This window comes from Heptranchias perlo, chromosome 25 (assembly GCF_035084215.1).
Source record: "Heptranchias perlo isolate sHepPer1 chromosome 25, sHepPer1.hap1, whole genome shotgun sequence".
In the NCBI taxonomy this organism is placed as follows: Eukaryota; Metazoa; Chordata; class Chondrichthyes; order Hexanchiformes; family Hexanchidae; genus Heptranchias; species Heptranchias perlo.
This window is the reverse complement of record NC_090349.1, coordinates 22225417-22239403: the sequence shown is the minus strand read 5'-3', so window position 1 is coordinate 22239403 and position 13987 is coordinate 22225417. Positions and strand designations below refer to the sequence as shown.

The window sequence follows — 13987 nt, the reverse complement described above, 5'->3', positions numbered from 1 at the left end:
CGTTTAACCACAGGTCCTGTCAGATACATTCTTTGAGCTCACTGCCTGCAGGGTGTTCGTATTCCATTGGTTTGTTTGTGACACGGCTCAAAACAATATTGAATAGGATAGATGATGAGGTGTAACTCTGATGGAATTCTGCTCTCATCTCAAGCCATTCTGAGATTTTTCCTTCAACCCTCTCACAACCCTTTGTTTCCTCATACATTTTGTAACGATGTGTTCTCACTTGCTTTGTCTGTCACGGATCCTGATAATCTAATTTTCTGGTATCCACTATTTTGAAAATCTTACCAACCGGTGGAAGCCAGCAATGAGGGACTGATCTTTACAAGATTTACTGCATTGAACAGAACTGGCAGAACTTTAAAGAAATGAATTTTAACAGTATAAGTCTTAAAAGTTTTGTGCTTTTTCTTCTTCAGGTGTTTAGGTACAGCACCAGCTTAGAGAAACACAAGATCTTTATATCAGGTTTACCGTTCTCCTGCACTAGAGAGGACCTGGAAGAGATCTGCAAAGAGCATGGAAACCTAATTGAGATCCGTCTTGTCACTAATCGCTCTGGGAAGCCAAAGGTACATCCTGTACAGTAGCCTATTGAGAAGGAGGAGTCTGTATCCCATCTGTGAAGCAATAACATTTCAGATCCTGAACAAACTTTGAGTGACTTCCTCTCTCTGGAAAATGGATTAATTTCAAAGGAACTGTGTGTCCATAAGCCCAGAAATTGTAGATATTAAATCTCCTCTCCTTATCAATAATGAGTCTTGTGCACTTTGCACTGGCCAAGCTGGCTTGTGTTAGTTTTTCTGTGAGCTCTCATGTTGGCTGAAAGCTACTTGTCCTGCTTTAGGAGATTACAGCTTCTGGGCTGGGGGACAAAAATCAGAGAGTAGTGGTGAACAGTTGTATTTCAGACTGAAGGGTAGTGGTGTTCCCTAGGGTCAGTATTAGGACCACTGCTCTTTTTGATATATATATTAATGACCTGGACTTGGGTATTGAGGATATAATTTCAAAGTTTGCAGATGATGTGAAACTTGTAAATGTAGTAAACAATGTGGAGGATAGTAACAGACTTCAGGAGGACTTGGACAGACTGGTGAAATGGGCAGACACATGGCAGATGAAATTTAACGCAGAGAAGTATGAAGTGATGCATTTTGGTAGGAAGAATGAGGAGAGGCAATATAAAATAAATGGTATAATTTTAAAGGGGGTGCAGGAACAGAGAGACCTGGGGGTGCACATACACAAACCTTTGAAGGTGACAGGATAAGTTGAGAAGGCTGTTAAAAAAAGCATATGGGATCCTGGGCTTCATTAATAGAGGCATAGAGTACAAAAGCAAGGAAGTTATGCTAAACTGTTATAAAGCACTGCTTAGGCCTCAGTTGGAGCAGAGTGTTCAATTCTGGGCACCACACTTTAGGAAGGATGTCAAGGTCTTAGGAAGGATGCAGAAGGTTTTACTAGAATGGTACAAGGGATGAGGGACTTCAGTTATGTGGAGAAGCTGGGGTTGTTCTCCTTAGAACAGAGAAGGTTAAGGGGAGATTTGATAGAGGTGTTCAAAATCACAAATGGTTTTGACCGAGTAAATAAGGAGAAACTGTTTCCCGTGACAGAAGGGTCAGTAACCAGAGGACACAGATTTAAGGTGATCGGCAAAAGAGCCAGAGGCGACATGAGGAAACATTTTTTTACGCAGCGAGTTGTAATGATCTGGAATGCACTGCCTGAAAGGGTGGTGGAAGCAGATTCAATAGTAACTTTCAAAGGAAATTGAATAAATACTTGAAGGGAAAAATTTACAGAACTATGGGGAAAGAGTCAGGGAATGGGACTAATTGAATAGTTCTTTCAAAGAGCTGGCACAGGCATGATGGGCCAAATGGCCTCCCCCTGAGTTGTACCTACTATGACACCATGACTGAATGCACAAGATGGACAGTTCCTTAGGTCTTATTACTGAAATTCTGTGTGGGAAGTGTGGTGCTGACAACTGACAGGGCAGAAGATACACCATCTGCCGCAGTGCTGGCAATCCTGGGAGCCACGGAGTCGATTACAACAGCAATTACAACATGCTGAAGATGTCCAACAAAAAATTAGCCCCAAACCAACTGTCCTGTAGACTTGCATGGCAGCCAGCCACTACCACCACCACCCCCCACCCCCTCCCTCCCTCCCTCGCCACCGGCAGCGAAGTACCAAATTCTCATGAAAACACCTGGTAGCACCTAATGAATGGGTTCACTAATCATAGCAGTTTCAGCACCCTCCATGTGAGACCTGTGACCACTGGCATCAGGAGTTGTGGGGATGACTTGAGATTCTTGCTAACAGTGTCAGGGCTGGGGGAACCAAATGCTTTAAGTTCCAGTCCTGCTGCTGCACACTGCTTCAACTAGTGTGCCTTGTGGGGGCTTTACAGATTGTGGCCAGGTTGTTAGATGGAGTTCTAGGCAGAGTGTTCCCTCTATCATTTAAAGGGCAATTTGATTTCACTCCCTTGCACACTGCCAGAATGGAATTTCATATTGATGCAGAGAAGTCCATTCTAGAGAAAGGTGGATCACCGTGAGCAAGCCATGATGGGGGATAAAGATAAATTTCCTTTTGAGGGAACAGGAACATACAGCAGGAAATGGAAACTCCCTTAGGGCAAGTTGAATGGCTTGTCATTTGCATTTTTGTAGAGCATCTGGGAAGACCATTTTCATCCTTTTCTGTCTACCTTTGTATTCTTGGGATCTGAATGTTTCAACAAAATTTGTATTGGCTGACAAGTGACTGTCCCATACATTCGCAACTCATAAATGTGAATTAGTTACTCCCTACTTACTTTTAATTTGAGATTTCTTGAGTTTAAACAGCATTGAAATGACTTTTGTTTCAGGGTTTGGCGTATGTTGAATACGAGAATGAAACCCAGGCCTCTCAGGCTGTTCTTAAGTTGGATGGAATGGTGGTTAAAGATCACACGATCAGCGTGGCCATCAGTAATCCTCCACAGAGAAAGCAGACAACTAAGGTCGAAACTGGCAGGTCTTCTGGCTCTTTGGTTCCTTGGCAGGTGTATGGAGCGTAAGTGCTGATCAAACTGTTACAAAAATTGAAGTGGCTAATGTGGGTCATTGAGTCAGAATTAGTGACCAGGGAGTTGCCCATCTAAAGGTGGTCAAATTATTCAGAAATTAATCTCAGACAACAATCATACCTGCAGGTACAGTCTGAATGAGGAACAGTTTATAAATGTTGTGTTTTCTCGTTTGATTTTAATCTAGGCTCTTGTTTCATGTGTGGCTCAATTTTATTTAGCTTACCCTTTTTGTGCTGGTGGAGGTGTGAACGAGGACAAATGTCCAACTATTTATAGCTGGGGACCAGGTGCATGTGTCAAAACCAGTGAGTGGGTTGCAAATGATTAGACAGTTTGTGTGTGTGTGTGTAACTCTCTCTCATTCTATCTCTTGTCAAAGTGCATTTTGAAGTTAATAGTCTTTATAAAGAATATTTAAATAGTCCTTCTATTCAGGTAGGAACAGAGTGATATTTACTTTGTAAAATTGACCTTTTCAGTTTAGAAGTTCAAATGATTCTGATTTTGTGTCCCTCTCCTGGACCAATGTTGACCTGTTTGGATGGGTACTTGGGCTATTGGGGGAGGGTTTCAATGCCCTTATGAATGGTGCAAATATGGGCTCAGGTTGCAATTCTCGGAATGAGGATTAGGAAAGTATTGGGTACAGGAATGGTAGTTAAGTGGTGAGGAAAGGATCAAGGGAGCAGATGGTGCATCTTGAGAAAATGAGTGTGCTGGGAACAAATGGGGAAAAAGCTGCTGATTGTTGCGACATGGGGAAGGGTTGGAGGCCGGCAAGGAAATGTTTATAGTGGAAATGGTCTTGTCGGTGGTTGTAACCATGGAGAGCGGCTCGTTGAGCCAGGGTTGGGGTGGGAGAGGTTGAGTGAGGATATAATTACTATGAAGTGGAAGGTGAAGGTGCAGTATGGGTTTCGGTGCAGGTTGAAATCACTGAGGATGATATATATAGGGATAATATTTCAGCAATGAAAAATGCCAGAGCTTGAGTACCTTGAATGAGAGATGGGATCTAGGAAATGAGAAAAATGCTGGAAGCATAAGGGAACAGGCTAAGATAGGAATAAAGATGAGAGCCACCAGCATGGAGGTTAGGGCAAGGGATGTCGTGGAATATGTAACTGGGGGGAGGGACCTCAAAGCAGCATTTGACCTGTGCTAGGTTTTGGTCAGACCTTTAATGTCAGTGAACTTATCTAGAAAGAGGTTGGGAGAACAGATATTTTCTGTGATGGTATGAAGTTGTATTGGAGGGGTGGGGGAATGGAATAGAGAAAATTGAGTGTCAAATACAGAGACTGGAAAAGGCGAATGGATTCAAGAGGTGACGAGAGGGCAGAGAGACTAACAAAAGGTAGAGGTGCTTCATCCTAGAGTGGCAGCCAATATGCACACATCAATGGACTAAATGGGAACCTTGACTTAGATATACAAAACTGAGAGGGGGCTTGGGAATGAAAATGAGTGTCCAGGGTCAGAAAGTGCTTGTTGATCCATGTGAACTGTATCTTGTATCAATCCTGATATTTTTCTAGGAGGGGCAAAGGTCGAACACAACTTGCATTTGTACCTCGTGCATTACAACGCTTGGCTGTATCAGAAACAAATACTGAAAATGGTACATTGAGGAATCAGGATGGAAACATGAAGGGCGATTCCTCTATAGTGGGAGACACCAAAAAGATGACCAATGCAGACTTTGCAAAGATGCTGTTGAAAAAGTAACCAGCGGTTACAGCATTCACTCGCTGAGAGTCTAGAAAAATGTGAACTGCCTTTACAGAAACCATTTTGTGTCCTTAGGCATATGGACGGGGATTCTAATGAGCAGCGCTGAACTGTAAATAATCTCAATGATTTTTTAAAAGAGTTTGACAAGTGTTAAATATCCATGATGGAAAGCTCCAAATTGCTTTTCTCCTTCAGAAATGTAATTTTTTAAAGCAGTTGCCATATTGTATTTACAGAGAATGGCTTGTATGTCGGTTTTATTTACAATGCTTTGTAACTGCTACTTGGTTAGTTTTAAACAATTGCCCTGGAAGTTATTATTAGTTTGCATTCTTTTTGCCCAAACTGTGTGTGTGTAGTGGGATCACGGGGACCATTTTATTTTGTTACTTTTGGCCTCGCCTTTTGATATATTCTTGGCTGTGATATTTTTTGTTCCTGATTAAATGTTTTATATAATTACATCGTAATGCAACATTGGTTAAAGATCACACTTAGGATTAAGATGGGGTTTAAAAAAAAATTCCACCGGTTCAAAGTGTTGGTAGTGTGTTTAATTAAAAACTGTTCAAAATAAGGTACAAATCTAGATGGATAAGAATGTATCGCCGTGGCTTAGTGTAAGCCTTTTCTTAGAAGGCTGTGGGTTGAAGTCCCAGTCCAGAGCCTTGAATACAAAATCTAGACTGACATTCCAATGCAGTACTGAGGGAATGCTGCACTGTCTTCTGGAAGAGATGTTAACCGGCCACCTCTGGCCTCTCGTGGATGTAAAAGATCCCATGGCACTATTTCAAAGAGTGGGGGAACTCTGCCTCGTGTCCTGGCCAACATTTATCCCTCAGCTAACATCGCAGATTATCAGGTCATTATCACATTGCTATTGGGACCTTGCTGTGTGCTAGTTGGCAGCCACCTTTTCTACCTTACAACAGTGACTACACTTCAAAAATACTTCATTCGCTGTAAAGCGCTTTGGGACTTCTTGTGTATGTAGCACCTTTCATGACCACATTTCTTTCATTCCAAACCCAAGAAACAACTGTACAAAGCACACCTCCCTACCCCACAGGGCAGTGATCAACCAATATCGACATCACTCACTTGAGTCCATAGCTTAGGATGAGGTCAGCCCCGTTGCACTTTTGTGAAATGTTCTTTTTCAGGTTGGGGGGGGAGAAGAAGAGAAAGCAGGACCGAGGTCACAGATCAGCCATGATCTCAGTGAATGGCTGAACAGGCTCGAGAGGCTAAATGGCCTACTCCTGTTTCTAAAGCAAGAAGAGGAAGAAAAGTGTGGTATCTTTGGCTTGAAGGTGACACAGTTGGGTAAGATTGAAACCGTGTCAGCTCGATGTGGATGACTTGATACCGTGAGCCAGGCAGGCCTCTGGTAGTGTGGGGTATTGTTGACAGTTAGCCTGGTAGAGCTCAGAGGGCTAGAATTCTTCCCACTCTGCTCCAGATCACTTCCAGTCAGTGGGGGTTGTCCTAGCTGGACAAGCAGCAGGAACTTTACAGGTGTTCTGTGCAGTTTTAGTTGATTATCTCCAGCAATACCCTTGAAAAAGTTTGGGCATTTTCTACTTTAATGAGAGGATTGATTACATATTGCTGACAAAGCAAAAGATTTAGAACAAGTACTTTTCAAAGCACATTGTTTCAATTTTGTTTTTATAAGCTCATTTCAAACTCCAGCCCAAGAGAAAAAGTTGAAATTGGGTTGTTTTCGGGCAGAAATTAGTAATCTCAAGATAAGTCAGTTCCAAAAATTACATCGCAAAGTCAAAAACCCTGTTTTGGGCAAGTGCTTCCCCCACCAGCAGCAATTGTTCTGCAGCAGCTTACCAAAACAAAAAAATTAAACAATATCAAACTGCAAAATATTTTATTTTTTACATCTTAAATACTATATATATTCTATGTTTTAACAACCTGTTTAAATAGGGTTTATTTGTACAAGGTGCAATTTCAATTCACATAAATATGTCTAATCAAGCTACAATCTTTTGGGTTACTGCCCAACAGTTTGTTCTACACTGGTTCTTGGACTAGAGTCCAAGAGATTTTAAGTAAAAGATGACCAGAAATGGTGAAAAAAAAGTTTCTACTGTAACTACAGCAACCAATGAGCTGAAAAGACCACATTATTCATCCAAATCTTCTCTATTTTGCATCTAGCATTATTGTCTGGAACTAACGATCCAGGATTCCTAGCAGCTGGATAACATTTACAAGTGTGCGCTAATAATAACCCATTGCCTTTTTAGAACTCTGCTTAGCAACCTAGAATTAGTATTGTTTGGCATAAAACAAAGAATGGTGAGATTACTTAAAAGTATCAGAACATGCACCCCAGCTTCACTACATGCTGCAGTTTTAGCAGCAAGTACCAGGATGGTTGGAAAAACTCTGGTTTTATTTATTTTTTCACAAGCTGCAGAGATATGCCACCGAAAAAAAATCTTGCTCTGGGCACTAAACATGAATTCACTCTCATCCGGTGTTGCTCATTGAGACCAGCTGTATCTCACTGCCATCTTGGGAGAGGGTGAAGGTAAAAGGGGAAATCCAACCAGTGGAGCTCCTCCTAGTGAAGTATGCAGTGACAGAGACCAAAATCAATAAACAAACCAGCTGCCCAGCCCCAGGTGGCAGAACTCTCAGCAAGTTAGGAGAACCCCTGCCCCTTTCATTTAGCTGTTGAAAGTGATTTTGATTTCTCAAATGAGATTTTAAATAAGACCACCAGAAATGGTGAAACAAAAATAGAGTTTCTACAGAACAGCCTACAAAATACAGTCCCAATTAGCTTGAACAGCCAAGTTCAGAAATATGACCAGTTTAAATCACATCCTGTACAATCCACCTTGAAAAAAAAAACAAGATTACTTTCAAAGTGACCCCTCATCCAATTGTATTTTTGCAGCTCTGATCTGCACTCAAACTGGAAAGTAACCAGCATTCTAAGCACAGAAATGCAAACATGCACAGCTGGTTTGGGATTCCCCAATAAACCCAAGTGAAAGCCTAACACATGAAACACTTAATATTGGAGCTGGTTTCTGTTCAGTTTGAACAGTAAAGAACTTGGCAAGTTCCTGAAGTAAAGGAATCCATTTTAACCAAAGTTGGCTGTTTTAACCGATTTTAACCAAAGTTTACATTGGTTGAGTTGGTGTTATCATCACCAGAGGCCATAAATAAGGATGTGGAGCAATGAGACAGGTTAGTTTTTAACTAGAATGGTTTGCGTATAATCTGAATGGTTAGGATTAGCTTCAGGTAAACCTTTATCAACAGAGTGATCGGCTGTTGCAATCAACAATAAGTCTAATGTCATTTCCGTGCACTTTCCAATAAAGCGAATAAATGGCCTTACATCTCCCTCGTTGGCCAAGTCTAACGCACTATAATACTCAGCCCGCTGTTCCTTGCGGATGGTGACAGGTGGGTAACCTGCCTGCATTAGAATAAGATTCATCAGCAACCGGGCTGTCCTTCCATTCCCATCCACAAAAGGATGAATGTAGACAAGTTTATAATGTGCAAGGGCAGCAAATTCAACAGGATGCAGACTCATGGCTTCTTCAGAATTCAACCATTGGATAAGCTCCTGCATTTGTTTCTTTACATCTCTGGGATGGGGAGGGATGTGGTGACCCACAAAGACTTGATTGGTCCGAAATCTTCCAGCTTCTACAGGGTCGACGTAACCTAAAACTCTCCTGTGAATCTGCAAAATATCATCAATATTAACAGATCCAATTCTGGATACCAGAGACTTGTTGAGATATTTCATGGCTGCGTCAACCCCAATAACTTCATTCTGTTCCATCAGGCTCTTCCCAGGCACTGCGTACCTGGTTTCTATGATGTGCCTGATCTCAGACAGGGTCAGTGTATTCCCCTCAATTGCCACAGTGTGATAAATATGATGGTAATAACTTTCCTCCATCACACGGTGCAGTGCTGCATTCCCTTTGGGTATAGCCATCAATTTTTTAACTTTCCGGTCAATAATACTAAATTGTTTTTGGTCAATTTCTTCCACCAGTGGTAATGTCCTGTCACGGTTGACCAGTGCCTTCTCGTCACATGGAGAAAGGGTCAGCGCTTTTGTATATAAATGATCAGCCTGAATGACGTCCTTATCCTCTTCTAAGAAGACACCCAATTCATTCAAAGCATCTACATAGTCAGGGTCCATGTTGAGGGCGTACATGAATAGTTTGTGTGCCTTCTCTCGCTTCCCCAAACGCTTCATCTCCAGAGCCTGGTGCAGAGCAGCTTTAGCTTCTAACTGGACTTCTGAAATTAAAAATCAGTTTCTAAATTAGAGGGGACTAAATGTACCGTGTGGTCCGGCACAAAGCCAGAATTGTAGACATTTTAGAATAGGAATATTACACACAAATACTTTAACCCATTATAATCAGACCCTCAGCCATTATGTCAGGCTCCACAGACTGCAACATTAACTTGTTTGCCACTCGCTGGTTTCTGAAACCAGGAACAAGTCACCTGCACAGCAGATATTCAAAGGCTGGCAAAGCAGCAGAAGGCAAAACCTGGGACTTATCCTAATAGCTCATGGGGTAAATGTACCGTATAGTGCTGTATAGAGCCAGACAGCGGAGACCATTAAAACTGACAAACCACTGCGGCCTGTAAAGGGTAAGAAATTGAATCTATTAATGTTGCATTATTTAAAATGTTTCTAAAAAAAATGTTAGAACCACTGACACGATGGGCCGAATGGCCTCCTTCCGTGCCGTAACTTTCTATGAACCAATCCGTAGATCTCTGCTAAGACAAGCACAAGGAACAAAGAACAGCGTCCAATATGACACCATTTAGCAGGCGGCATATAGTACGGGGACAGATGTGACGGACTCACCGTCGCAGTGGTAATTTTCCCCGACTGAGTCACAGCACCAGCTGGGTTGAATGTGATACTGCGATTACTGTCTATTGAAGGGGTGTTAGACCCTCACAGAACAAATTCTCTCAAATCGCACCCATTTATTGAGGTTTTCTGTCACCATTCATGCTTATTTACTAATGACTGAATCATCGGAGAAAGTGAGCGGTTACCAGGTCTGCAGAGGAGACGCTCAGTCAATCTCCGGAAGAGGAGCTTGTTAACAGCATCTGTCAGGGGGGGTAAACAGTGAACAGCAAATTCAAGGAACCACCTGGTCACGATGGCTGGGGCATCGCTAGACACTCCCTACCCCTCACAGCCATTTAATTGTGAGGTCCGGGCATCAAGCACCGAACCGGCCGCTGGAGGAGCGGTGAAAGCGGCTGCTGCCCCCCCGTCAGAGTTTGATCCGATCCCGAGGGTGAAGGTGAAGCCGCCTCCCCATCATACAATCCAATCGCCGCCGTCTCACCGGGAGCCCGAGCCGGACAGTTTGGGGCCCCAGATCCCCAAGCGCTTACCTGGCCCCGCTTTCTGCCTAAAGGCCCAGGCCTCGCCCAGTTGGCTAAGCTCCACTCCGCTGTAGGTCAAGCTGAGCCCGGTGTGCGTGTCCCCGCCGAGGCCGCTGTCCAAGAGGCGGCATCGCAGCAGCCAGAAGCCACCCTTGAACTGCGGGAAAAGCACGGCGGCCAGCGAGCCGAGCAGCACAGCTGCTGCCAAGGAGACGCGCCTAACCGTCAGGCCCATCGCTTCCACACCAGGGCCGCCGCCGCCGCCGCCACCACCACAACCCCCGCCCGCCGGCCCAGACCCAGGCCCAGAGTCCCGCCTCCTGGCCGCTCATTGGCAGCCCTTTCTGGCTGCTAATTGGCCATCACACATTGCAATCATATTTTAAGCCAATGAGAGACAGCAACGTCGGCCGTGCTCAGCCAGTCGCCAATGTGCAACGTATCGTTAGTTGCCGCGCATGCTCGGACCCGATGGTCACTGCGCATGCTCCGCGCCGGGCCACCTGAGTGGAGATTGCATCAACAATGGGGCGGAGCCGATGATGGGGGTTCATTATGAACCTGAGTTAACGCCACTCAGTTGCAGCCCACCGAATAAAACTGGATCAGCATTTAGCAAAAACTAGACTTTTCACTTGTAAACAATTTTACAACACCAAGTTATAGTCCAGCAATTTTATTTTAAATTCACAAGCTTTCGGAGGCTTCCTCCTTCCTCAGGTAAATATGACCGGCATCTCCACATCTAGACTTTTCACCTCTACTTTACAATTTGGAAATGCCCAGGCTGGAGCAGCCCTGCAGTAGTTTACATTATATGGTACAGCAGGCACCCGCCCCATAGAAAACTGAGTGTTGAAACTACATTGTGTGTTTTGGAGTATTTTTTCTCATACATAATACTTTGGGACATGCATACTACATGCTAACCAGAAGGACACTGCACAATTAAAACATAAAAACGAGCTCAGCGATTTTACCTAGTGAGCACCTGAGCTACAGTCCAGCCAAAACCTTGTCCAAAACAAGCTACTGGAAGCTTTCCACTCACCAGCAGAAGCAATCAGCCAGACTACAGCGACTCAGTAACCAGTCCCCAACTAAAGGGTAGGGAAGAGTTCAGGACACTAACCTGCAGACAATTATTGAAAAGACAAAAAAAATACTGCTGTAATTATCACTGCTTACCAAAGATACTGAACACAGCCTCATTATAAGTGGACTGTTATGGAGCAAATAATGCACAGATGCATCACCCACCTACAAAGCTAGGAAAAGGTACGTCAAAGCAAGGATGTGGGCACAAGGATGGAGCAAACAAGTCCTTTTTTGCTTCCACCTTGGCCACATGGCACTCTGTTCCTTCATCCATGCTGATGTCATATCCTCCCAGTGCCGTTCCCAGATTTTGCCTCTAACTTTCTGCCCCCATGCAGTTTGCAGTTATTCAACCTACTAACTCTACAGGCAGAAACTAATGCATCAATATAGTTTTTCCAGGAAAGAAAGTTGAAAGACAACCTTATATTGTGAGAATTGTAAAAAAACAGTTCTGCACAGCAGAGGACTTTGCTAAATTTTGCAATGCAAGCCCTTTCCCTTAATTTTTAAAAAATTCATTCATGGGATGTGGGCATCGCTGACAAGGCCAGCATTTATTGCCCATCCCTAATTGCCCTTGAGAAGGTGGTGGTGAGCCGCCTTCTTGAACTGCTGCAGTCCGTGTGGTGAAGGTTCTCCCATAATGCTGTTTGGTAGGGAGTTCCAGGATTTTGAGCCAGCGACGATGAAGGAACGGCGATATATTTCCAAGTCAGGATGGTGACTTGGAGGGGAACATGCAGGTGGTGTTGTTCCCATGTGCCTGCTGCCCTTGTCCTTCTAGGTGGTAGAGGTCACGGGTTTGGGAGGTGCTGCAGTGCATGCTGTGGATGGTACACACTGCAGCCACGGTGCAGCGGTGGTGAAGGGAGTGAATTGCTATATGTTCTCTACATTCAAAACATGCACAGGCAGGTAGGCCTGCAAATGATTCGGTAAAAGGTCCAACACTGGACAAGGCAGCAGCTCTTAAAAGGGCTGCTAATCGCATTTAATGGGAAGTGGATTGGTTTACTAATTAATCTGAAGTAGTATCAACACTATGAGGTTGATTTCTGTATGGAAGTGCAACTCCACAAGCTCTGTCATGGGCAGAAGGGACATCCCAGCATTTTGCAGGTCCACTCATTTACAGGATTCAGGAGCACTCCTAGCAAAAATGCTGCCTCTCCACATTGCCCACATCCCAACAACAAATAAAAAAACTTGATACTAATATTACAAGTTTTGTTTGATTGCCTGAATAGTTCAAGAGGAATCAAGCTACTTTCAAATAAACTGTTTGATTTGTTCAGTCATATTTATGATAGTTATTTATTTTGAATGTGGTTGACAGCTATTTAAATCTTGTTTTTTTTCAGGGATACTTAAGGATCTGCAGCTGTTTGAATATTGGAATCTGTTTGAAATTCTAAAGAGAATAGTCTAAGACACTATCAGCGGTAAGGTACACAAGCACTGTGTATATATTTATATATTCTATAAAAGAATAGTTTATGATGTTTTATTTTCAAGGAGCTAGATAGTTATTTGTTCATATTTTGTTAAATACATTTGTTTAATTTAAACTTTTGTAAACAATTTTACAACACCAAGTTATAGTCCAGCAATTTTATTTTAAATTCACAAGCTTTCGGAGACTTCCTCCTTCCTCAGGCAAATGTTTCAGGATCTCCTTGAAGCCTACGCATTTATACATATAGAACAATACATGGTGTTTACAGACTGCCCCTGCAACTGCCCGTTGCCAAGGCAATCACCGTGTTCAGACAGAGAGGTGTCACCTGCAGAACCCCCGAATACACATTCAACAAAAAAACAAACAGGGAAAAAAAAAGAGAAAAAAAACAGAGAGAGGCAGAAACATCCGGAAGGCAGAGAGAGCCAGCAAATGACCCATTATATTAAAAACAGATAACATTTGTTCGCTGGTGGGGTAACGTGTAGCGTGACATGAACCCAAGATCCCGGTTGAGGCCGTCCTCATGGGTGCGGAACTTGGCTATCAATTTCTGCTCGACGATTTTGCGTTGTCGTGTGTCTCGAAGGCCGCCTTGGAGTACGCTTACCCGAAGGTCGGTGGATGAATGTCCATGACTGCTGAAGTGTTCCCCGAGTTCCGCACCCATGAGGACGGCCTCAACCGGGATCTTGGGTTCATGTCACGCTACACGTTACCCCACCAGCGAACAAATGTTATCTGTTTTTAATATAATGGGTCATTTGCTGGCTCTCTCTGCCTTCCGGATGTTTCTGCCTCTCTCTCTTTTTTTTCTCTTTTTTTTTCCCTGTTTGTTTTTTTGTTGAATGTGTATTCGGGGGTTCTGCAGGTGACACCTCTCTGTCTGAACACGGTGATTGCCTTGGCAACGGGCAGTTGCAGGGGCAGTCTGTAAACACCATGTATTGTTCTATATGTATAAATGCGTAGGCTTCAAGGAGATCCTGAAACATTTGCCTGAGGAAGGAGGAAGTCTCCGAAAGCTTGTGAATTTAAAATAAAATTGCTGGACTATAACTTGGTGTTGTAAAATTGTTTACAATTGTCAACCCCAGTCCATCACCGGCATCTCCACATCATAATTTAAACTTAAGCAGTGTCTG

The 13987-nt window shown here is 43.4% G+C and overlaps 2 protein-coding genes across 2 annotated transcripts in view; one reads left to right on the top strand and one right to left on the bottom strand.

Annotated features, from left to right (window-relative positions):
* sart3 (spliceosome associated factor 3, U4/U6 recycling protein) overlaps positions 1 to 5305 on the top strand; it is a 39701-nt gene extending 34396 nt beyond the window's left edge. The window contains exons 17-19 of the mRNA XM_068005743.1: positions 426 to 578; positions 2906 to 3093; positions 4648 to 5305. Coding sequence (XP_067861844.1) covers positions 426 to 578; positions 2906 to 3093; positions 4648 to 4837 — 531 coding nt within the window. The 3' untranslated portion in view covers positions 4838 to 5305. The remainder of the gene's footprint in view (positions 1 to 425; positions 579 to 2905; positions 3094 to 4647) is intronic.
* A 1409-nt stretch (positions 5306 to 6714) lies between these two features.
* ficd (FIC domain protein adenylyltransferase) lies at positions 6715 to 10570 on the bottom strand. The gene is made up of 2 exons (XM_068005746.1): positions 10292 to 10570; positions 6715 to 9154 (listed from the first exon to the last, which is right to left on the bottom strand). The coding sequence occupies exons 1-2, from the start codon at positions 10515 to 10517 to the stop codon at positions 8073 to 8075; spliced, it is 1308 nt and encodes a 435-aa protein (XP_067861847.1). The 5' UTR covers positions 10518 to 10570; the 3' UTR covers positions 6715 to 8072.
* Between the last annotated feature and the right edge of the window lie 3417 nt (positions 10571 to 13987).

Excerpts from the sequence above, each read along its gene's own strand:
- ficd (XM_068005746.1), bottom strand. The coding sequence starts at position 10,517 with ATGGGCCTGACGGTTAGGCGCGTCTCCTTGGCAGCAGCTGTGCTGCTC. Across the intron at positions 9,155-10,291 it reads TAGGCAGAAAGCGGGGCCAG|AAGTCCAGTTAGAAGCTAAA; the intron begins GTAAGCGCTTGG and ends TTTTAATTTCAG.